The sequence below is a fragment of the Phytophthora ramorum genome (genome assembly GCF_020800215.1).
Source record: "Phytophthora ramorum isolate Pr-102 chromosome Unknown Phyram_PR-102_s0005, whole genome shotgun sequence".
Classification (NCBI taxonomy): Eukaryota; Oomycota; class Peronosporomycetes; order Peronosporales; family Peronosporaceae; genus Phytophthora; species Phytophthora ramorum.
In genome coordinates this window covers 2448681-2472569 of record NW_027150651.1, presented here as the reverse complement: position 1 = coordinate 2472569, position 23889 = coordinate 2448681, and the positions used below count along the sequence as shown (strand labels likewise).

General features: G+C 53.6%; 3 protein-coding genes across 3 annotated transcripts; 2 read left to right on the top strand and 1 right to left on the bottom strand.

Annotated features, from left to right (window-relative positions):
* Window positions 1–7818: 7818 nt before the first annotated feature.
* KRP23_6512 (uncharacterized protein) lies at window positions 7819–8301 on the top strand (the record flags this gene model as incomplete). The annotated part of the gene is made up of 1 exon (XM_067891712.1): window positions 7819–8301. The coding sequence occupies one exon, from the start codon at window positions 7819–7821 to the stop codon at window positions 8299–8301; it is 483 nt and encodes a 160-aa protein (XP_067746041.1).
* A 10015-nt stretch (window positions 8302–18316) lies between these two features.
* Window positions 18317–22057, top strand: KRP23_6511 (Remodeling and spacing factor 1; the record flags this gene model as incomplete). The annotated part of the gene is made up of 10 exons (XM_067891711.1): window positions 18317–18347; window positions 18606–18670; window positions 18733–18862; window positions 18956–19056; window positions 19148–19236; window positions 19326–19487; window positions 19557–20451; window positions 20518–21651; window positions 21724–21837; window positions 21905–22057. 10 exons carry the CDS (start codon window positions 18317–18319, stop codon window positions 22055–22057), a joined length of 2874 nt encoding a protein of 957 aa, XP_067746040.1.
* Window positions 22058–22368: 311 nt separating this feature from the next.
* KRP23_6510 (CAAX prenyl protease 2) lies at window positions 22369–23791 on the bottom strand (the record flags this gene model as incomplete). The annotated part of the gene is made up of 8 exons (XM_067891708.1): window positions 22369–22520; window positions 22588–22692; window positions 22762–22824; window positions 22897–22965; window positions 23031–23142; window positions 23206–23451; window positions 23519–23593; window positions 23666–23791. 8 exons carry the CDS (start codon window positions 23789–23791, stop codon window positions 22369–22371), a joined length of 948 nt encoding a protein of 315 aa, XP_067746039.1.
* Between the last annotated feature and the right edge of the window lie 98 nt (window positions 23792–23889).

Sequence of the window (23889 nt, the reverse complement as noted above, 5' to 3'; positions counted from 1 at the left end):
CCTTGGTCGACTTGAAAGGCTTGCGTGCCTGCTTCGCAGTCGCACACACGCTACACACGGTTCCAGGTTCTGCCAGCGCACCCTTGAGTTTTCTGTCCTTGATCATGGAGTTCAGCGTGCCGAAAGACGCGTGGCCGAGTCGCCGGTGCCACAAATCCATATTGTCTTCAGCCGCATGGCACTCGTCGCCGCCCTCAATGTTGAGGAACATCAGCTTGCCTTGCTTCCTGCCCGTCGCCACCACTTGGCCGCCGCGTTTCACAACGCACTGCTCGCTGTCCATAGTCACGGTCATGCCGCGTGCCGTTGCAGCCGTGAGAGAGAACAGGTTCTTGTTCAAATCTTGAACGTGCAGTGTGTTTTCCAGTCGCGCGTTTATCCACGCACTACCAGTCCAGACACGCAGAACAACTGTTCCAACCCCGAGAATCTTCAAGCTCGCGCTGCTCTTTGCGCTCGATATGGTGCGCGCAGTCTTTACACCCGAGTACTCTTGAAACGCGTCGCGTGTCTTGCACATGTGTGCCGAAGCACCGCTGTCCATCACCCAGCACTCGCTAGCAAAAGCTTCCGTCGCATGGAACGCAACGTTCGACTGGTCTTGGACATCTTCATCGGGACTTGCCTCGGAACGGCAATCCCTCGCATAGTGGCCAGGCTTGCCACAGTTGAAACACTTCCCGAAGGGCCCCTTCTTGCGCATCCCGCGTGCGTTCTTCTTCTTCTGCTGCTGCTTCCCATTGCCCTTGCCGGCAAGAAGCGCAGTTGCCTCTTCGATGCGGTTCGAGTCCTTCTGACGCACTTCTTCCGCAATCAGCTTGCTCACCAGGTCTGCAAGCTTGAACTCACTCACTGACATGCGAAACGCTTGAACCAGAGCCTCGTAGCTCGATGGCAGACTCCGCAGCATCGTCGCGCAGACGTCTTCCTCAGTTGGCTCACACCCCGCGTTCTTCATCTCCATCACGAGCTTCTCCAACTCCGTCACGTGCTTGCCGACGGAGGACGCCGTGAACTTGAACGCCGAGAACTTTTCCTTGAGCCACAGCCGGTTCGCCATGTCTTGAGTCTTGTGGAACTTCTTCAACGTGTCCCACGCCTCCTTCGCAGTCGTGGACGTCACCACGTGCATCAACTGCGAGTCATTCAGGTTGAGCACAATCGCCGCGTGCGCTTGTTGCTCCTTCGCCGTCGATCCGGCTTCCCCGGAGACAGCTTCCCACAATCCCTTGGACATCAGGTACATCTTCATCTTGTAGCTCCACAGCGAGTAGTTCGAGCCGTCGAAAGGCTCGACCTTGAACTTGGTGTCGGTACTTGGGCTCATAACCAAAAGGAAGTTGGGCTACGAGCTGCGGAGAGTTGAAAGCTTAGAAGACGGCTTCGGGCCGAGATTGCAAAACCAAAAGTGAGATTGAGTGAGTGAGTTTTAGCTGCTAGCCTGCCTCCTACGCTCTCTTGTCGGCAAAAAGAAAAAACGTCCATGTGGGGACTCGAACCCACACCCTTCGGATCAAAGACCCGGCACTTAACCCACTACACCATACTGCATGACCAAAGTCACGCACACCCTACTCCTACATATGTATCTCCTACTATGCACCCACACGCATGTCCACGCCGCTTGAGCACTTGGACACGCTCCCACACGCTTGTTCTCACGCGCACGCAACCTGCGCGTCTCATCATGAGCACTTGACGCCGCCACAAATCCCCCCGCACACGCGTAGAGGCACGCGCACGCACACACGCCTTGCACCCACACCTGGTGCACACATGCACACGCAGCACCCTCTAACACGGCCGGTGGTCTCCACTCCATCGAGTCCTATACCGAACGGCTATAGAGGCAGTCGACAGCCACGACACACAACAGACGCGCGTGGTCGACAGACCGAACTCCACAAGCCCACAAGCCCACAAGCACACAAGCCCAAGCTCAAGCCCAAGCCCACGGTTGCGGCGGATGGTCAAGTATATGCCCGATCGGTCGCTCGGCGCCGTAGCGCGCGTGTAAGCCGTGTGCAAGCCAGTAGAGCGGGCAGCGCAGCGGCAGTCGTTGGTTTTGCGGTGGGGACGCTGGGTTTTAGCGTGGCGCAAAAGAAACTCTCCCAGCTGGGTTTGAACCAGCGACCTTGAGGTTAACAGCCGCACGCTCTACCAACTGAGCTATAGGAGAAGCACGACGTACGCACCCACACACGCGCCGCGAAATCTGCATTTACCACAACCACACGCATCCGCTACGCAAAACGCTTACCACTGACGCCTCACCGTACCGCATCGTACCCTCCCAGACCCTCAGACCGGCCCCACCACCCAGCCAGCTCTCAAACACACGCACGGACTCGAAAACACTGCTGCGCCGACGTATCGCGAATGAAACGCCGCAGCGCGTTATCACGCACCTAGCTCAGTTCCCAGTTCAGCTACGGCTCTGAGGTCTAGCACGGGGGACGCTGAAGACCATTTTCTATCTCCAAGCTTGATCCGAAACATGACCACCGCTTCGAGCTCTCCCGACCGCGACCAATTCGCCCACCACCGGCTATTTGATCGGCACAAGCGCGGCCGGTGGTCTCCACTCCATCGAGTCCTATACCGAACGGCTATAGAGGCAGTCGACAGCCACGACACACAACAGACGCGCGTGGTCGACAGACCGAACTCCACAAGCCCACAAGCCCACAAGCACACAAGCCCAAGCTCAAGCCCAAGCCCACGGTTGCGGCGGATGGTCAAGTATATGCCCGATCGGTCGCTCGGCGCCGTAGCGCGCGTGTAAGCCGTGTGCAAGCCAGTAGAGCGGGCAGCGCAGCGGCAGTCGTTGGTTTTGCGGTGGGGACGCTGGGTTTTAGCGTGGCGCAAAAGAAACTCTCCCAGCTGGGTTTGAACCAGCGACCTTGAGGTTAACAGCCGCACGCTCTACCAACTGAGCTATAGGAGAAGCACGACGTACGCACCCACACACGCGCCGCGAAATCTGCATTTACCACAACCACACGCATCCGCTACGCAAAACGCTTACCACGACGCCTCACCGTACCGCATCGTACCCTCCCAGACCCTCAGACCGGCCCCACCACCCAGCCAGCTCTCAAACACACGCACGGACTCGAAAACACTGCTGCGCCGACGTATCGCGAATGAAACGCCGCAGCGCGTTATCACGCACCTAGCTCAGTTCCCAGTTCAGCTACGGCTCTGAGGTCTAGCACGGGGGACGCTGAAGACCATTTTCTATCTCCAAGCTTGATCCGAAACATGACCACCGCTTCGAGCTCTCCCGACCGCGACCAATTCGCCCACCACCGGCTATTTGATCGGCACAAGCGCGGCCGGTGGTCTCCACTCCATCGAGTCCTATACCGAACGGCTATAGAGGCAGTCGACAGCCACGACACACAACAGACGCGCGTGGTCGACAGACCGAACTCCACAAGCCCACAAGCCCACAAGCACACAAGCCCAAGCTCAAGCCCAAGCCCACGGTTGCGGCGGATGGTCAAGTATATGCCCGATCGGTCGCTCGGCGCCGTAGCGCGCGTGTAAGCCGTGTACAAGCCAGTAGAGCGGGCAGCGCAGCGGCAGTCGTTGGTTTTGCGGTGGGGACGCTGGGTTTTAGCGTGGCGCAAAAGAAACTCTCCCAGCTGGGTTTGAACCAGCGACCTTGAGGTTAACAGCCGCACGCTCTACCAACTGAGCTATAGGAGAAGCACGACGTACGCACCCACACACGCGCCGCGAAATCTGCATTTACCACAACCACACGCATCCGCTACGCAAAACGCTTACCACGACGCCTCACCGTACCGCATCGTACCCTCCCAGACCCTCAGACCGGCCCCACCACCCAGCCAGCTCTCAAACACACGCACGGACTCGAAAACACTGCTGCGCCGACGTATCGCGAATGAAACGCCGCAGCGCGTTATCACGCACCTAGCTCAGTTCCCAGTTCAGCTACGGCTCTGAGGTCTAGCACGGGGGACGCTGAAGACCATTTTCTATCTCCAAGCTTGATCCGAAACATGACCACCGCTTCGAGCTCTCCCGACCGCGACCAATTCGCCCACCACCGGCTATTTGATCGGCACAAGCGCGGCCGGTGGTCTCCACTCCATCGAGTCCTATACCGAACGGCTATAGAGGCAGTCGACAGCCACGACACACAACAGACGCGCGTGGTCGACAGACCGAACTCCACAAGCCCACAAGCCCACAAGCACACAAGCCCAAGCTCAAGCCCAAGCCCACGGTTGCGGCGGATGGTCAAGTATATGCCCGATCGGTCGCTCGGCGCCGTAGCGCGCGTGTAAGCCGTGTGCAAGCCAGTAGAGCGGGCAGCGCAGCGGCAGTCGTTGGTTTTGCGGTGGGGACGCTGGGTTTTAGCGTGGCGCAAAAGAAACTCTCCCAGCTGGGTTTGAACCAGCGACCTTGAGGTTAACAGCCGCACGCTCTACCAACTGAGCTATAGGAGAAGCACGACGTACGCACCCACACACGCGCCGCGAAATCTGCATTTACCACAACCACACGCATCCGCTACGCAAAACGCTTACCACGACGCCTCACCGTACCGCATCGTACCCTCCCAGACCCTCAGACCGGCCCCACCACCCAGCCAGCTCTCAAACACACGCACGGACTCGAAAACACTGCTGCGCCGACGTATCGCGAATGAAACGCCGCAGCGCGTTATCACGCACCTAGCTCAGTTCCCAGTTCAGCTACGGCTCTGAGGTCTAGCACGGGGGACGCTGAAGACCATTTTCTATCTCCAAGCTTGATCCGAAACATGACCACCGCTTCGAGCTCTCCCGACCGCGACCAATTCGCCCACCACCGGCTATTTGATCGGCACAAGCGCGGCCGGTGGTCTCCACTCCATCGAGTCCTATACCGAACGGCTATAGAGGCAGTCGACAGCCACGACACACAACAGACGCGCGTGGTCGACAGTCCGAACTCCACAAGCCCACAAGCCCACAAGCCCAAGCCCAAGCCCAAGCTCAAGCCCAAGCCCACGGTTGCGGCGGATGGTCAAGTATATGCCCGATCGGTCGCTCGGCGCCGTAGCGCGCGTGTAAGCCGTGTGCAAGTAGTAAGCACGAGATGGTACGCATTCAGATTCACACCATGATTCTTCAGCTTTTATTTTTTGACTTCTTGTTATTCACCACACAGTGTTTGACAAGAACGTTAGAGTATCGACGTTGGGGCTCTTCAAGATCCGGTTTTGCCCGACCAGTGAGCAAACAAACGCTTTCAGAGAGACATCCCCAGCAACCTGGCGTCCAATTTTAGCTGTCGTGAATCACCCGTGACGGGTGCGCTCTGATGCTGTCATTTTCTCCCGCTCCTTTCGTGCTTTTGGGCTCATTTTTTTTTAATCTTCAACTTCTCTTTAAGAGAACATCGGAGCTGCGGCCGTCTTGGGAGCCATCACTTACTTCCATTTTGCCTCGGCGCGGCGCTGTCTAACGGACCGCTGGCTCTTTATCTGTACAATGGCAGCCGCGCGCCTGTTGGAAAGTTCAACTGGTTAACGCCTCGTGGGATCAACATCACCGCGTTGCCCACGTCGTCGGACCACATACTATGGGGCCGCGACAAATCAAGTGCCCCACCCCCTCCATGATCCCCAGATGCTCGTTCCCCGGCATGATCATCAGGCTATTCATCTTCCGTGGTTGAGCGTGCCCTCTTGCGTTGCCTGTTGTTTCGCCACTAGCCGAAAACAAACTCCAGAGAATCGAATTTTGCTTCGTCGTCGACGTCTGCTAGCTCACGAGCGATTATGTGCGTTGCAAGCACCACCTCTCGGTATATCTCTGTACGTGTCCGGGATTTCTTCTCCGTAAGAGCGGTGGTATTAAAGCTGCCGCACCGGCTTTAAAACCGCTGTCTGGTTCGTCCACCTAACACAAACATGGGTCAAGCATGATTGAATCTTGGGTCAGTCATGACTGATAACGATATGTAGCACAAATGAGTTTACATCATCTCTCTCGCCAATGCGTGCCATCAAAATTAGAGGACCTTGTGAGCCCTGAACGCAATTGCATGTCGACACGGCAACTGCATAGACGCGGCGAATTCGCAGTCGCACCCCCAGCCGTCCAATTGCAGATGATAAGATCTGTGGCGACCTCGGACGAACACAACCTGCAGTTAATTCGCAGCCTCATCGTATGTGTATTCGCTGAACTTGGCTAAATCCTTGACGTTCTGAGCTTCGAGCTGCTGCGTCTCGAAGTGGTTCATGAAACGGAGGACAAAATTTAGCTCCTCGTCGTAGCTCCCGTTGACAAACCGCCCAAAACACGATCTGCCTGGGTATTCATTTTCTAGTAGCCACTTTGTAATTCTTCACTAGTCACTTCTCGCAATAATGTTTCAACTAGTCACTTTTACCGTGTCGGGTATTCACTTTCGATCGTACTTATATAAGTTCCAAGATACTCAAAACATAAGCCCCAACGAGCTACCTTTTCATTGTCAAGTAGCTGCTTTAAATCGTACCAAACCGGGCATGTTTTGTCGGAGTCAACTACAATACACGCGAGGGCGAGACTCACTCAATCCATTCGCGGATTACCAACGCCCGCCGATGAGGTGGGGATGTTTAAGCGCTGCAACGAGGTATCTTCTCTCCCTAGACACCGCGCCTGGCGAGTGCCAACGCGCGAGTATCCGGTTGGTCTTTGACGAACATCGCCAGCGAGCATTGCATTCAAGTGACTAGTCTAATATTAATTTCAGGGATCGTTCGAATTTTGGACTGGCTACTTTTGCGCGTCCAGTAGTAACAAATAGCTAGCGGTGCAATGTAAAAGTGATTAGTTGGAACATTACTACGCGAAGTGACTAGTTGACATTAAAAAGTGGATAGTTGAAAATGTGCATCCGATCTGTCTTATAGGCGTTCTCATTTTCAACACGGCAGTCAAACTGAACCAGCGACTTTACACACATGGCCATACTTATGTTGCCTTGGTCACAACTCTTGAGTTTACGAATAAAATCTATCAAGGCGGTTGTTGGTGCTTTGCTTTAGATGCGAGAGCTTCACCCGGTAGCTCATAACCCGCATATGTCGGCAGTGGTGCCAGTTTTGCTCGAAATACGCGAAGAATGTGTCAAAGCCTACAATTCACGTAAGGAAAACCGGTTCATGCAGTATGCATCATCCGTACATGCGTAAACCATCCTGTGAACCATTGCGTCAATGGAACCACCGTCCTCACACAATACGTGGCCGTATTTCAGCTCAGCGCGTTCCTGCTTCAACCACTTTATCTCATGAAAGTGGTAAATCAAAGCCTTCGCCTCCGGGAAATGTTGGTGGTGTAGGGAAACTCATATTCTGGGTGGACCACCTTATCTGACCCAGTTAACACCTTGGTTCCGAACGTCGTAAGTTACGACATGTCTTTTTTTGTATGTCATAACTTACGACATTGCGCGATTCATATTAGAAAATGGCTCGGACACGATTTTCCCATACTTTAATCAAGTGCTTTTCAGACAACCGCAGCATATAAGCTGCGAGAGGTCTCTGCGACAAGTTCACAAAACCGGGTCAGAGGATGGGTGATGGATTCCAGTCTGGTCCGAACCACTCATTCCAGAATTTGCAGGCTCGCGAGCATGAGATCAAGTCGCCGCGGGAAACCCGCCGCCCCCGCCGCCGCAGCGCGCGACGTTGACTTCAGGCACTTATGGCGGCAGCTCAGAGCTGCGGGGTGGACGTCGAAGCGGCCGGCCGGTCTCCAGACAGAGTGGACCTATAGCAGTCCAAAGGGAGCCAACGTGATGGTGGGTGAGAGTGCTGTTGTGGAGCACGCCTTCAAGTCGGGATTGCTGGTCGAAGGCAAGGAGAATTCAGCCGAGGCAGTAGACGGCGGCGGAGGTGGGCGTGTTAGAGAGGACGTCGGCGGCGGTGCACGTGTGGGAGAAGACGGCGGCGGACGTGAGCGTGATGGAGAGGACGGCGGTGGTGGTGCACGTGTTGGAGAGGACGGCGGCGGAGGTGGGCGTGTTGGAGAGGAAGGCGGTGGTGATGCACGGGTTGGAGAGGACGGGGACGGACGTGAGCGTGATGGAGAGGACGGCGGTGGTGGTGCACTTGTTGGAGAGGACGGTGGCGGTGGTGCACGGGTTGGAGAGGACGGGGACGGAGGTGGGCGTGATGGAGAAGACGGCGGTGGTGGTGCACGGGTTGGAGAGGACGGCGGCGGAGGTGGGCGTGATGGAGAAGACGGCGGTGGTGTTGGGTGTGAAGACGCCACCGTTTGACCCTCCCAGATCGACACCAGTGTTCAGCTGTCGCAGAACACAATCGATCAGATATTTGGTGTCTCCGATTCCTCGGAGACTGATGTGACGAAGTCGATGAAACTTTCTCGCCCAAGTGTATAGCGGTAGCCTAGACTTAGTCCTGAAACTTAAGCCTGGGGGGTGTAAACCCTGAACGCGGTTCCTTGAAACCGTGATTCAGAGTGGAGTTGCACCTTGTGTAATCCCTATCGGCGTCGATTGCTTCGGGGGAAGCCCGGATATATCACCACAATGAGTTGTCAAATACAAATAGGCCTTGAAAATGCTGAGCGTAACGTCCACTTCCTGAACGCACTTCTCCAATGTCTGGAACCGGTATCGAGAACTCGGAACAAACACCACTTTCAGATACCCAATACAAATACAGAGTTATATACAACACGCAGCCGTTACTTATTCTTATAGACCCTTGAACGGTGGGTCTGAACACCAGTCAACTAAGGCTGAATCCAGGATACTGGTCAATCCTGAAGCCTTTTCTTCACACGCGCACCACCCTCAGATGAGGGAAATAATACACACCAATACAATCCTATCTCAAACGCAGTCTATCAAATATTCCTGGGGATGACTGCTACTATCACCCAAGAAGGCCTTGTTAATATGAAATGAAAACCCCGCCCTTACCGTACGCGCAACGGGTCCAACTAATATAGGGAATGCAAGGATCACGTCAAATACTTACGTGAATGATCCCCTCGCAACTGGGCTTGAATCTTGTAGAGAGCCCCGCACCGAACTGCCCTTAACTGAACGGCGGACCCGTGTCCTGCTTGTCAGAAGCTCACTTACTTTGAGCGACTTGCGTAGTAGGGGGTTAAACGAACTCTGATTGTTATCTTTGCTAGCCGATCGCTAGCTTCTTCGTAAAGGGTATCTGTCTGTCTTCGTTCTTCTGTGTTCTTCTGTGTTCTTCCGTGTTCTTCCTGGCGACCTTCTGACTTTCACTTGGCTTGAGTATACTGGCTGTCACTTCGTGGGTTCACTTTCCATCTTCAAGGAGTCAAATCCTCGCATTGGGTTCTGGGTTGTCTGAACGTGGGTTCTTCAAACCTACTTTCAAGTTACTTGACCTTGAACATCATTTTCAGGTTCCAATTTCTTGAACGTAGATACTTCAAACTCACGCTCAGGGTTCTTCAACTTGGACATTTAGCTGAAACCAGTGTGTACGACCTCACAGTACGGGATAGTCTTGAGCACGTATAATACATGCGCTCAGACATCCGCGTTCAGACATCTGCGTCCAGACATCTGCGTTCAGACATCTGCGTTCAGACATCTAATGTGATCAAGGTCTCATGACCAAAATCATACTTCATTGTGAGTGTCCACACGGCATTTCTTCAACGGGCTTTTTGTTTGTCTGGCGTCTGGTGACTTACGGTGCACTCCGGGTACACGGACATTCACACGCTCAGGCTTTAGGCAAGGCGGGACACCATATGTGATACATTCACATAGGCATTTTCAACTCCATTGGGTTAACCCGCTTAAGGACGGGGTTGATTCAGACATAGATCCAGTTTCAGGCTGTTTAGAGCCTAATCTGACCTTCCAAATCTGGGGGGCCCATCTTAAAGCTGAGCGCATCCGCTCCGCGGAACACAGCCGAATTCCACATTCAACATGCGCAATGCGCATAACCAGTACTCAAAATTTTCAGTAGCCAATCAAATATCAGCGCATATCCACGTCACTAGTCACCCATTGATTCCAACCGAGAAATTGCACTCAGTCTCGTGTCACTGAACTCTCGCAGACTGCAGTAGCAAGAGCCTTTGATCTCTCTCCGAGAGACCTCCAAGCTGACGAGGAGCAGCGAGATGCAGCGACCGGATTGCAGATGCTATCGGAGGCGTCGGGGTTGGAGAGTCAGGGGGAGGACGAACGTGCTATCACCTCCCCCACTACTCTACCACGCCGAACACGCACACAGTTGAAACTCCGTGCCGACGTGAACGTGTTGCAGGATGGTGAGAGCAGCAGTGACTACGAGAACATCAGCTCTGATGAGAGCGATGGCGTTGGCATCTGCGATGACGACCGTGATTCTGGAGGCGAGGAGTTCTACGATGAGGGTGATGAAGTCTCGGACACTGACGCGGTGGAGATGGATGAAGCTTTCCTCGCGTCCCTGCATGTTGGCGGCGACGGTGCAGTGAGCAGATCAGCTGTCAAGGAGCGAACGGAAGCTCTGCGGGCGATGCAGTGGACCCCAGCCTCGGCAGAGTTCGAGACAGATACTCCTTCGTGGTTGGGTTCGGAGGAGGCAAGACCTGTCGGCGAGCTGCTTGATGCGTGGTGGTCGCCACTCCTGACGCTGTTTTACTTCATGCCGAAACCCATGTGGGTCTCGATCACGAAGAAGACGAACCACTACAGCTTGCAGCAAGTGCAGAGGCGAGCAGAAAGAATGGCTGCGCGGCAGACTGGACGCCAGCGTGAGACCGCTGCACAAAATGCTCGGCGCTTGAATGCAGCGAAGGCGTACGGTGCACAGGAGATTCTTCATGTAGTTGGCCTTCTAGTGGCGCGCATGTTGTGTCCCCAGAAGAGGCGCTTTGCTGCGCATTGGTCCATGGTCGAGGACGGCGCCATCCCAGCCGGACTCTTCGGGCGGTACATGAGGCGTGACCGCTGCCAAAACATCCTGCGTGACCTTCATTTCGTCGACAACACCGTGGACCACGGCCACGATAAGCTGTGGAAGCTGCGTCCTGTCGTGGACAAGATCCAAGAGCGCTTCTTGGCAGGTTGGTCTCTCCCAGCCGTCTTCTCATTTGATGAAGGCGTACTTCCTGCCACATCGAAGCGCAATACCACTCGCATGTTCATGTCCGACATGCCGCACCGATACGGCTCCAAACTGTTTATGCTGTGTGACGCAAAGACTGCGTACTGCCACAGGTATGCTTTACCATATTTTTGCTATGTCGTAACTTACGACTTGCTGCAGATGCTAATATATCTTTATGTCGTAACTTCTCCAGATTTGAAGTATATGTGGGCAAGCGTAACAACGTGGATGGAGGTGATAATGGTGTTGATGCCAAGACTGGAGCAGCAGCCGTGTTGCGCCATCCAGGAACAGCCGTGCAGTCTGTTCCCCGGTGACTGAGTCAGCCACCGGAGCAAGGTGTACCATCTTGCTCAAGCGGCAGACAAACACCAGGACGCCGGTGTTGCCCTGGGCATTAGCCGGCAGTCCGAAGACGAAGTCAAGACTCATCGACTTCCAGCAGTCTTCCGGGACTGGCAGGCCCTGCAAAGGAGCCGAGGCATGACCAGCAGGTTTCACACGCTGGCATGTCTCGCAGGTCTCCACATACGTGGCGACCCACTTGTACATGTGGGCCCACCATAAGACCTGGGAGACTGACAAGAAGGTCTTTTCGCGGCCAAGGTGGCCGCTGGAAGGCACATCATGCGCCTCCTGAAGTATGTCATACTTCAGATCCTCGTCGTTGGGGACGACTATCCGCGGAGGATCGGCCGGATCCACGCGGTAGTGGAGGAGGCCATCGACCCACGCATAGCGATGGAGTCGGGCACGGTGGCGGGGCGTTAGCCATGCAGGCTTGGCCTCCTTGCCAACGGTGAGGAACCGCACGATGGGGGAGAGATTCTCATCATCTCGATACGCCAGGCGTATCCGATCGTACAGATCTGTCGTAACCCGACTAATGTGCGTGAGCTCATAGTCGGGTCGACGGGATAACGCGTCGGCAAGCACGTTCAGCTTGCCCGGCTTGTATTCGACGCGGAAGTTATATTCCGCGAAGAATGACAGCCAGCGGGCCATCCTCTGAGACAGATGCGGAGAGTTGGTGGCCGTCCGCAAGGACGCGTGGTCTGCATAGATCACAAAGGGCTCAGAGCCCAGGAGGTGTACCCGGAACTTGACAAGGGCATACTTCATTGCGAGGAGCTCCTTGTCATGGACAGGGTAGTTCCTCTCGGCGGCTTTAAGCTGCCTGGACTGGAACGAGATGACTCGCTCGTGCCCGTCCGCGTCGTGTTGCAGCAGCGCGCAACCGATGGCATAGTCGGAGGCGTCGCAGACAACGCTGAACGGTTTTGTCTCGTCCGGCAAAGCCAGGACCGGCGCGCGCTGCAAGCTCGCCTTGATGCTGTTGAATGCATCCTGATGACGGCTCTCCCAGCGCCAGTCGGCATTCTTCTTAAGGAGATCCGACAGGGGTCGTGCCAGCCCGGCATACCCCGCACTATACTTGTGCAAGTAGTTGGCGAGACCCAACCACTTGCGAAGATCCTTTTGGGATCGAGGTGTGGGCCAGGCCGCAATGGCCTTGACCTTCTCAGGGTCGGCTCGAACGCCGACGCTGCTGACGAAGCAGCCGAGAACTTTGACCTCTTGTGCCGCAAAGACGCACTTGTCGATGTTGGCATAGAGCTTGTTTGCTCTCATGACCATAAACACTCGACGGAGGTGCTCGAGATGCACCTCGATAGCCGTCTTGCCTTCCCCGGCACGGCTATGGACGAAGATATCGTCAAAGTACGTCTGCGTGGACTCTAAACAACTGTGTGACCAAGCGATTGAAAGTCGCTGGGGCATTTGATAGGCCCTGTGGCATCACAAGCCACTCCCAGAGCATGCCGCTCGGGGTGCTCACCGCCGTGAGCGGGATGTCGCGCTCGCGCATCAGGATCTGGTAGTATCCATCCACCAGATCCAGCGCGCTATAAAGCTCGCAGCCCGCCATGTTGTTCAACAACACATCCTTGCGGGGAATGGGTGTCTGGGCGGGCACCGTTGCGCTGTTCAGCTTGTTATAAGCATGAACCAGACGTCACTTCCCGTTCGGCTTGCGAACGCAGAAGGTGGGCGTCGAGTGCGGAGACTTCGACTCACGCACCATGTCTGCCTTTGCCTTCGCGGCGAAGAAGGCATCAATGACCTCGCACTTTCGCGAGGCAGTGGCCATTGCCTGGTCACACAGTACTTTGTGCCTGGCACGAGATCAATCTCGTGCCTAACTCCTCGGTCAGGTGGGAGTTGGGACGGCGGGTCCTTGGACATCACGTCCGAGAACTCCTTCACCAAAGGATACACTGGATCCTTGGGGTTCTCGAGGACCGCAGAGCCCGTGCGCGTTGCGCGCTTCTTGACAAGCTCGTCCAGGACATCCTTGTCCATAACGGAAGAGGAGCTCAGCTCTTCTGGAGAGGCCTCCGGCTTCAGGAGCACCATCTCCGCGATTGACCCGGCTTTCAATTGTGCCAGGAAATCGTCCATCGACATTTCCTCGAGGTTCAGTAGCTCTGACACCTCAGGCAGGGCTGCCAACGTTGTGGAGCCCGCCTTGACCGTACACCCGGTCTCGCCGTCGAAGAAGTGATAGCATTCTTCGGCCGGCCGTGCCTGAGGAGAGTTCTCTCTCTCCGAGTCGCTTGTAGCGACTCCAGTCTGTCTCAACAGACTCGGCTTACGGCGGCGATGACGTCGTCGATGCCCACCACGGCATGGTCCATTGTTACCCACAGCCGGTGGTGACTCAGGGATGGAGTCGGGAGTTCCATCGACTCCGTGTGGCACATTGTTACCCACACTAGAGGTGCTCCCAGCAACCTCGACCCTGGCCACGGTCTCGACCGCCTTGGTCTCACGTGGGCTCGTTTCCCTTGGGGAGTTGACTTTCCCCGGCGTCGATAAGGCCGAAGGCCGTACGGTGCCATAGTCAGGAGCGGTGGGTACTGTTGGCATTGCAGTTCCCCTCGCTGGACTCGACGTTCTGTCCACCGGCATTGCCTGTGGCGGTCCGTTGCCCGCAGTGGACGGTGTCATGACACCTGTTGCGGCTCCTGCCGCAACTAATTCTTCGGAGTCATTTCCGACTCGGCTCCGGTGGTAGGCCCGGCTGCTGACAGAGGTGGGAACATGACTCACCAATGCTCTGTCAGTAGCAGCAGGCCGGCTAGCCCCGATGGCTTTGCCGCGCCAGTCTATCCAGGGCTCATGGTTCTCAAGCCATGGCATGCCCAGGATCAAGTCGTACTTGTCCATATCAAGAACGAGGAATCGTTCAGTGGAATTAAAGTCCTCAAACTTGACGGACAGGTCCATAAAGACCTTGGGCACCTCCACTACAGTCCCGTCAGCCAGTCTGACTAGGACATGGCCGTTCCCTTTGCTTTCTCGTAAAGCATCGGTGAACTGGTCGCTCTTGCGAGCGACCGTCCGGCGGCGTGCAAAGTTCTTTGACGCCCCAGAATCGATCAAGATTCTCATGGGATGATCGTATCCCCGTACACTTGCATGTACTACAAGCAGCCCTCCGCTGCCCTTCTCCGCTTCGAGAGTACAGAGACTCTCAGGGGCTAAGCCTTCATGATGCGCACCACTCATGAAGACTTAGATCTTCCCCAGTAGGGCGCCCCGCCCCTACTGGTTCCTTGCGTTCCCCTGGCCACGGGGTCGCGGCTTTTGCCAGCGACTCCTAGGACCAAAAGGCTTGGGAGGAAACCGCCGTTTTGTTCCTCCCGCGGGGCACGCACGTTTCATGTGCCCCAGTTTGCCACAGCCGAAACAGCGGATGTCGTGCTGTTCGGCAAGGCTCAGGTCCATCGGCACAGGACCGTTGAAGGGGCCTCTACTTTGGGGCCCGCCCTGAGTGGAGCCCCCAAGCCACGCAGTGGTAGGAGTGCGAGCCTGTCGATGGCTGTACTCCTCCTGAAGAGCGATTTGAATCGCTTCTTCCAGGGTGCTTGCTTGCACCCGAAACAGCTTCGTGCGCGCTGGGCCTACTCGCAGGCCGTCCATGAACACCGTCACCTTGATGTGTTCATGGAGTGGGTTTCCCACCAGAGATGCGGTGAGCTCCCGCATCTCCTGGATGTACTCGTGCAGCTCACGTCTCCCTTGCTTGCACGCAAGGAAGCGTGAGCGCTGGCGGTACTCATAGTTCGCCGGGAGGAAGGCGGCTCGAAGCTGTTCACACAGCTGAGCCCAGGATGCAAAGCATCCTGGCGTTGTCGCTTCGCGCGTATACGCCCAGCTCTTTGCTCGACCACTAAGGTGGGAGAGAGCAAAAGCGACGCGGAGTCGCTCGTCCGAGACGAGAGCCGCGTTCATAGCGAGCTCGACCTCTCGGACCCAGAAGTGAAGGTTTTCCCCTTCCTTCCCTTCGTAGGGGTTAACCTTCAGCCTCAAAGGCTTGGGCTGAACTGGTTTCCGTTCAGCCACAAGGGCCTGTAGGCTCCCACGTACATGGGCGATTAGCCCTTGCTCGTACGTGTCGAAAGCGCTTACGCGCTCGAGCTGATCGGCAGGTGTTGCTGCCGCCAAGCTCTGGAGGGCATCCATCCCGAAGATGCCCGTGATCTTCCGAACGGACTCGAACTGCGAGTCGTTCAAGTGAGGAAACGCACTGCGATCCATGGTGGCTCAATGCTTGAGACCACAGAGGATTCAGGTAGTCCAATCTTACCCGCGTAGGCGAGGATTGACTACAAGTGCTACCAAGTGTGACGGGAGTCACACAGCACCTTGCGCTCGAGGAAGTGCTAGGAGTATACAAACTCCAAGTGAACGACGGTTCACTAGTTCCCGGTCTTGGGGAACGGTTGACTTAGACAACGTAGTTTATAGACTGATATATTTATAGTTAGCTACCTAGAGATCGTCTTGCAATACAATTCCTAAGTCAACTATAGTTTATCCTATATGTTTTATGTATGGGTGGCTGTGAGCCACTACCACGTGTCAGTGGTGTTGGATACACCATGTACCCAACTCGGAAGAGTGACGGGCACTCTTCAGGTAACCACGTTACATTCGACGTATGCAGACAACGACTAAAAAAAGCCGGCGCTGCTGAACGCCATCCGCCATGCTATCATACAAATACTGCATCCGACTGAAAAACTCGGTACAAAAAATTAAGCATTTTGATTGGATAAAACAGTACATGCTTGTGAAAAAAAATACAATAAAAAGTCAAAGAATTCAAAGAAATGGCTGACTTGTTAGATCATTATCTCTGGGTGGCGAGGAATAGCCTTCTCGAATCTACGTTTTACCACCTCCTTATATAACTTCTCCCAGGCAGCAATTGTTGCCTTTATTACACGCATACCTCTCTCTTCCGGCTTGCCTTTATTGATCTTCACGAATGGCCGCCTTTAGCGGTCCTATTACGCCAACATCAAGCGGTTGGCATACCGACGTACTGTTGTGCGGTAATGGGACCGTTGTAGCGTTAGCAACCTCAGCTGCAAGTCGCTGTCCCTCTTCCAAATCGTGATACTCAAAGTTGTCCAGGAGGAGGAGTAATTTCATATTTTAAAAGCTTTTCTACATAAACTTTCCAGCCTATATCATCCATCCATGCGTTCTCCTGCACGATGTAGAAGTGGCCACCTGGGTACTTTGGGATCTCCTTCTTCTCAATACGACCTCCGGGTTTACCGCGCACAATGACGAGAATAGGAAGTTTTCCACCTATAATCAACAAGTTAAATTAATAAAACGAATAATACGAAACAAAATAAAACATATCAGCAGTTTTAAAAACAAAGCTTACCGTCTGCGCGACTCGTGAGTACTGCAGTCATCCTTCCCGTGTGCTTCCTCAGCCCGATGATGGCGGGGTCTTTACGGCCCTTCAAAGCCCAGGCGCGGAGTGGTGGCATATCAAAGTTAATGCTGGTCTCATTAACATCGAGTATACCACAACTCTGATACTGGTTGTACTGTGACCAAAACGAAAGGGCAAACTCAGCCCGAACCATCTGGAGCTCCTCCAGCGATTTCTTGGCGCCTTGGGGTGTCTGTGATGAAAACCCGTGGCTATAAATTATATAAACAACACTAAAATCATTTCTTGATGGATAATAATACAACCAAATGGCTTACCGATTTGCGAGACGCTGGCAGAGGCGCTCTAGCGCAAGGACACCACATTTCCTGCTAGCAATGTACTCCGTAACCCATTCGGGGTCCTCTGCGCACATCCGGTCGATAATAGCATTTGTTGATAGAACTTATAGAACAATGTTGTAAAACCAAATATAAACACAAACGTTTAAGTGGAAGAATTGCCAGAATAAAACTAATAAATATTACCTTTTCGTCGCGCCTTACATCCTTTATGAAGGTGACAACGGCAGAGACGCTGGGAAATATTTCCTTGCGTCCCTGGCCCTTGAGCGTCTTCGAGATCTTTGGGCCACGGATGTCCAGAAGGCTCTCAGCTTGCTTGTTCCAGGTGAAAACGAAGCCTCGGGGACATTCGAGGACGCGTGCCACCTTCTCAACTCCTATATCCCGTGCAAGCAGAACGCCGACCTGCTTCTCCTTCACTGTGTAGCTATTTTGCTTGCGTCGAGGCATGTTTTGGAATGCAGTGTTTTAATGCAGCTTTACGAGCGTATTATCTGAGCCACTCATTAGCGGAAGTTTTGTGTTTGGTATTTAAAAAAGTAAATTCCTGGAATCTATTGGCTAAAATAATAAAAAAATAGTATAGAAGATGAAGACGTGCCACTGTTGTATGACGAGTTTTGCGTTGCCGGCTTTATTAGTCATTGTCTGTACTCCATCCTGGACAATCTGGACTTGAATCTAGGATTAGTGTTGGGTGTGAAAATTCCTGACCCCCAACGAATCGACCGATTTATGATTTATTTCTGAGTCCGATATAATTAAACATCAGATATATTGGTCTGAAATAGGAGTCCAAGGGCAAATCACATGTGCCCCATTTTGAAATCAAGTGATTTACACGGAGTAACTGTGTCGAGGAGTGGCGTGTCTTGACCCATACCAGATCAGTGCTAGCCCAGCTTCTTTTTCAATGCCTGAGAAGGATAATACCCAGATCTGTGTCATCACTGTAGCATTAGTTGAGATGGGTTGTACTTGCGCGGCTTTAGGCACAATCAGCCGTCTAAACTGCAATCAATTCAAAAGCATTAGACGCAATATTCATGTTCTTATAGGTTCCGAATGTTCAGTAGTGCCGAGTGCAAGCAAGCAAGTAAGTCAGTCGGTCATACTACATGTATAATACAAGAACTTAGTGGTATTTAACATTTATCTTATTTCAAACGAAGCCGCCATCGCTTGAGGAACACCCGTCGGGTCAAATCCAGCGCTCAAGGTGTTGTCGCTGACAACAGCGTTGAAGCCTTTTAAACCATTTTAGCCAATAAGGTCACGTCGTTCTTAAGCTTCTCACCTTGATGCTAAACCCTCCCAAAATGATATTTTGTTGTGAGGGCAAGGAGTTTCGCAGTCAGTCCGTACACCACTCTTCCAAGCGACGAGCGACAGATCCGGAGATCCGACCGCGTGCTGCAGGTGAGTCCACTGCCATGTCTCGGTCGTGTCGGAGCTCACCAAGGTTCATTGGAGAAATGTAGCCAGTGCCGACCGACACCCACTCTCCCGATTACCCACCCACTGCTCACTTCAGACCAGTCGGTGGCGCAGCGATGACCAAGGAGCGAATCAGCTCGGCGGAGCTGGCGCAGCGCAAAGAGGAATACTACGGTGAGAGATAAGACGATGTTAGAGCCGAGAGACACGAAGGGTGTGTTAGTGCTGACCACCTATTCGTGTGTATGTGTGTGTCCTTGCTCCCAGAACTGCTGGCCTCTAGCGACAAGTCGCTCCGAGATGTGCTCAACCAGAGGGGCGGGCTCATTCTCGCCCGTGTAGGACGCTATCAACCCTGGCCGGCAAGGGTAACGCTTCCCTTCCCCCTTCTCTATTTCCAAGCTCTGGGGTCCATTGATCACCGGCCTGATTGATATGTTTGCACTTGGCGCCGTGCAGTTCAGCGAGCCAGGGGAATTCGTCAAGATGGCGCGGTATCGGGCGAAGAAGGGACAAGCCTGTGTCTACTTCTTCGGCAGCAGGAACTAGTACGTGTCGGAGATTTTACAGGACGAATCGTTGAGGACGCGTCGAGTTAACTTTATGGCTAATTCCTGTCTGCGGTGACGTTTTGCAGCGGGTGGGTCTCCAAGTCGTCGATCCAACCGTTTCCGGAAGACTTGACGGCGCTAGCGGCATCGAACAAGTACAACCAACATCTCATCCAGGAAGCGCTAGACGAAGCGAAGCTCGTTATGGATATGACCGACGAGACAGGCAGGCGCTTCTTCGACCGCATGTGAGTGGAAGCATAAAATATTTCCTTCTCCGCTGGAGTTTCATTCACACATTTTGTTCTCGACGGTAGCACGGAACGCAAGGATGAAGCGGTCGATTTACCGTGCGAACGCTGCAATCGAGTGGACGATCACTACTCACTTCTTATTTTATGCGATGGCAAGAAGTGTAAGCGGGAGTACCACATGAATTGCTTGAGCCCCCCATTGGTGGCGGTTCCTCCTGGAGATTGGTTCTGCCCAGACTGCGAGAAGGAACGTGAAAAGGAGCGTGAGAGAGAGCGCGAGAAAGAGGTGTTTAGGCTCGCAAAGACAGAGACGATGGATAAACAGGATTCTAGCGGCGTGGGGGTGAATGGTGTTGCTGGTGCGTTGAAGACCCCGGTCGCGAAGAAGACGAAGAAGCACAAGCACCATGCACGGGATGGCACAATGAAGCGCCGGTTGGCGTCGACCTCTCCTGATAGATCTAATGGCCCAGTAAAAAAGCCTCGTGGTCATCGATCTTCGTCACGAGAAGTATCGCCTCCTCCGAGAAAAGATTCAACAGTGCCCAAAAGGTTGGACGGAAAAAAGAAGAAACCCTCTCAAATTGCGATCCCCAGCAGCAGAGCCCAGCTCTTGTCTGACCCAGATAGCGGTACAGCTGATGATGAGCAGCGATCTGAAGAGAAGTGTCTGCTGTGCGGATTTGGAGGGGATCTCATTGTGTGCGAATTTCCAGGGTGCACCAAGGTCTATCACCAATTTTGTTTGGGCGCATATCCGTTCCCTAAGGACGAAGATGCGACTTGGTATTGCCCTCGGCATACTTGTGCTGCGACGGGGGAAAAGGAAGGGTGTGACGATGAAGAAAAATCGCCTAGCAAGTTGAAACACGCGTCTCCTCGCAAGAACAACGTCAAGAACCTGTTGTGGAAGTGTAACCAGTGCCCTCTCGCTATATCGGACGAAGCGCTGCCGCAGGTAAATAGATTTAACTGTTGGGGTTGATTGATGCTGTATGATACTGATGATCCTCTGCGTGATTAGCTACCGCAAGGTCAGATTTTCTCCAAAAAAGCTCGGATATTTATATGTCCGCATTGCTACCTCAACGCACCATGCAAAGTCCAGCTCGCCAAAAGGTTGGAGAAAATATGGTCGACGTTGGCAACGAATCGACAGGGAATGCCATTCTGCGGTCCGGTGTTGTGTGGGGTTGAACCGGTTGACGGGCAACCTGAGGATACTCGAATACAGTTGGATTTATTCAAGGTGCTAGCACGAATTCGTCGACTGGATTACGAAGAATCGGCGGCATTTTCAAGAGACATTGATGAGGTGGTGGCCAATGCACTTGATATTATCGCACACCGTTCCTATCCACTGATGGAGGCAGCAAAAACGCTGAAAATTATTCGCAACGAGCAGTTTGCTATCCACCAACAGAAGCTGAGCTTCCTGGACAGCAAGATCCGCCGCCTGCAGACCGATCAACAGAATGGACGCGATGACGAAAATGAGAATGAAATGGCAAATGGAGACAACAAAACATGGCCTTTTCGATGGCGTCAGGAATGCGGTCTATTCGAAGACAAGTACTATGCGCAGTTGGACGCAAAGTCGCTAGATGAGTGGACGACACTTGTTTCAGCAGCACCCTTATATGCAAGCGGAGACGAATTTGACGGTCGAAATGGGTTTGGAACGTACATGAGTGACGACTTCAGTGGTAGCGAAGATGTTTCTCACCGGCACTTGGGGTCGGCGCGTGGCAGGAGCCCGTCATCAGGCTCTGTTAATGATCTGTCTGCCCCCCTATCATCTCCGGCCGCCGCACGGACCGAGTCAGGTCTTAGTTTATCGGAAGGAACGGATGTGATGATTGCTCTGGGCGATCTCTCTAAGCCAGGCTCTGGCATCCATAAACGGAGGTTTGGTGGCGAGCAGACGAAAGAGCTAGACAACATGGATGCTCGAGAGTTTTTCCTTTCGCCATCGACAAGCGAAATGCAGCACATGTTTAACCAGCAGTCTACACTCCTCCGAAGCGCGTTAGAGGCGCACTCGACACTTCAACGATCGTGGCTCATCAGCCAGCAAGATATGCTGGGTCTTGGTGGGCATGGTGGATTCACCGTGGGCGAAGGTAGACTTGCTGCGGAACTGCGATTAGCAAACAAGGTACGCCGTCCATAGTACATTGGAAGATCGGCATGAACTCGTTCAGCTAATATTTCGTGATGTAATGTCCAGAACCTGAGGCAGCGACTGCGTAACAAGGACAAATTAGTTGATCAATTGACTTCCGACCACATGGCTCTGAGAGCTGAGGTGATCAATCTTCAGAGGGATCTCTCGCAAAGCAAGGTAAGACAACATCCATGTTTGGTGCGCACGCCAGGAATATTTTTTAATGATTATATTTTCTGTGCAGACTCATTCCCGAGACCTGGAAGATCGAATCGCCAAAGCCGGCAGCAACGCTGACGGCAACACGGACGTTCGTTCCGATAACCACGACACTATCTCCGATGGAGATGTTGTAGCCACACCAGATCGAAGCACGGATGAGGAGCACACGTTTTAGTAGACCAGGCGTCACTCCAACGATAGGATGACGATATTATTCCCACCAGACCTATCCATCAGTGCATGCTCTTCGAATGTCTTGAGTATTCCCGGCATCGTTGACGGGACTCAGCCCCACCCCAGAGCTGCAGAGAGGACCCAACCAAGTAAATGGCGTGCAATATATCATGTGAACAGCATAAACGTCGTTGATAGCGCGGTGGTCTTTTGCTCTCGATTAATGAAAAGCTCTATAATGTGTGCTTTCCACTGCGGATACAATGCATGGATATAAGAAACATCTCAGCAGAGTTTTGTGGTGGTTGGATCTCACAGAGTTTCCGAATACCCGAACACAAGCTCGTGCTCAGTTGTGGAGGCCGTGACGTTCCACATTTCCGACGAATAGATGGATGGCTCTGTCAACGGCATCAGGAGGAGAGAGAAGCCGTAGATACCGAAGAAATAAGCTCCGAGGAGCACTGTCAAACATGGCAAGTAATACAAGTCAGCGCTTATAAGCCATAACAATCGGATTGTTCAACTTACCTAATCGGAAAGGGTGCAATGAGCTTTCTGGGTTGAAGAAAGAAAGGTCTGGGAACCCCATGACATTGCAGAAGACGTGCACGAGGAAAATTGATGCGAAGTGGCCTGTCATAGGAAATACAAACATGTGAGATGAGGTGCAACCAATAACAACATAAGAGAGATGAGTTCAACCTGTTCTCAAGAAAATGAAAGTAGCGTAAGCTCCAAAGAGAGACGTGTAGATGAGCTGGAAGCCTACACAAAATCCAACAACCACGTTAGATATGGCAAGCAATAACATCCATTTCACTGTCTGGCAACACTTACCAACAGTCAACGCAGCGTCTTTTGGAGACCGACCGTGTCGCACATACTCCATGAAGTGGTGCAAATGGGCTGAACGCAACGAACACATATGGTAAGACTCTTTACCCAGTCAGATGGCACTACGCGTGACATACCTGCCCCAAACATCAACGGACTACCCAATACAATCTGCTTGACGGTGAACTGTGCACACACTAACAGCGGAACCATGCAGCTTCGGAACACAAACTCCTCCGTCAAAGGACCCTGCGCAAACAGACCACCTTCTGTCATTACCCCGTTCTCGCAATTAAAACCCCCAGCACATACCAGCACATAAGTGCGCAGCGACGGCAGACGATCACGCGTGATGGAGTAGTAGAGCGCTGAGTTCTTGACGGCAAACCACAGTCCGTTCGAGTGGAACTGCTTCGACACATTCAGAAGCCGCAGCGCGTTGGCCAGCAGCGAGCCTGAGAACAGCACAGCCGTCGTGAAGAGCGGGATGACGATGGCCTGCACCAGTCCTTCCCAGCGGATGCCCAACCACTGCGCAAACGACATGCTGGCCTCATCCTGCAGCACGCAACAGTCATAGTCTCAGTAAAGCGTCCGCGGCGTCGCCTCCTCCGGCAGCACGTACGTGGTCGTAGAAAACTGCCAGCACGAACGGACAGATTGCGCAGAAGATGCAGATCAGTAGGAAGCGCGCTAGAATCTGCAGCAATCCAAGAGAGTCAGAAGCTCCCGGCGAGCGAGCAGCTCCTTTGAGTGGAGAGCGATCACGTACGTGCGTTGGGTGGTCACGCGGCAGCCGCCGGATCGCGTGCGGCAGCGTGTACAGCACGCCGACGTATGCCGCCGCCATGCAGGAACAGGCGATGACAGCCGTCGTGGCGGTCACACTGAATCGCATCTTTGGGTCAGCTCTGGTGTCGAGTGTGCCGCGTGCGTCGGAGTATAAAGTGGCAGACGATGATTGGTCTTTTCTCGATATGTATTTCAACGAATGGG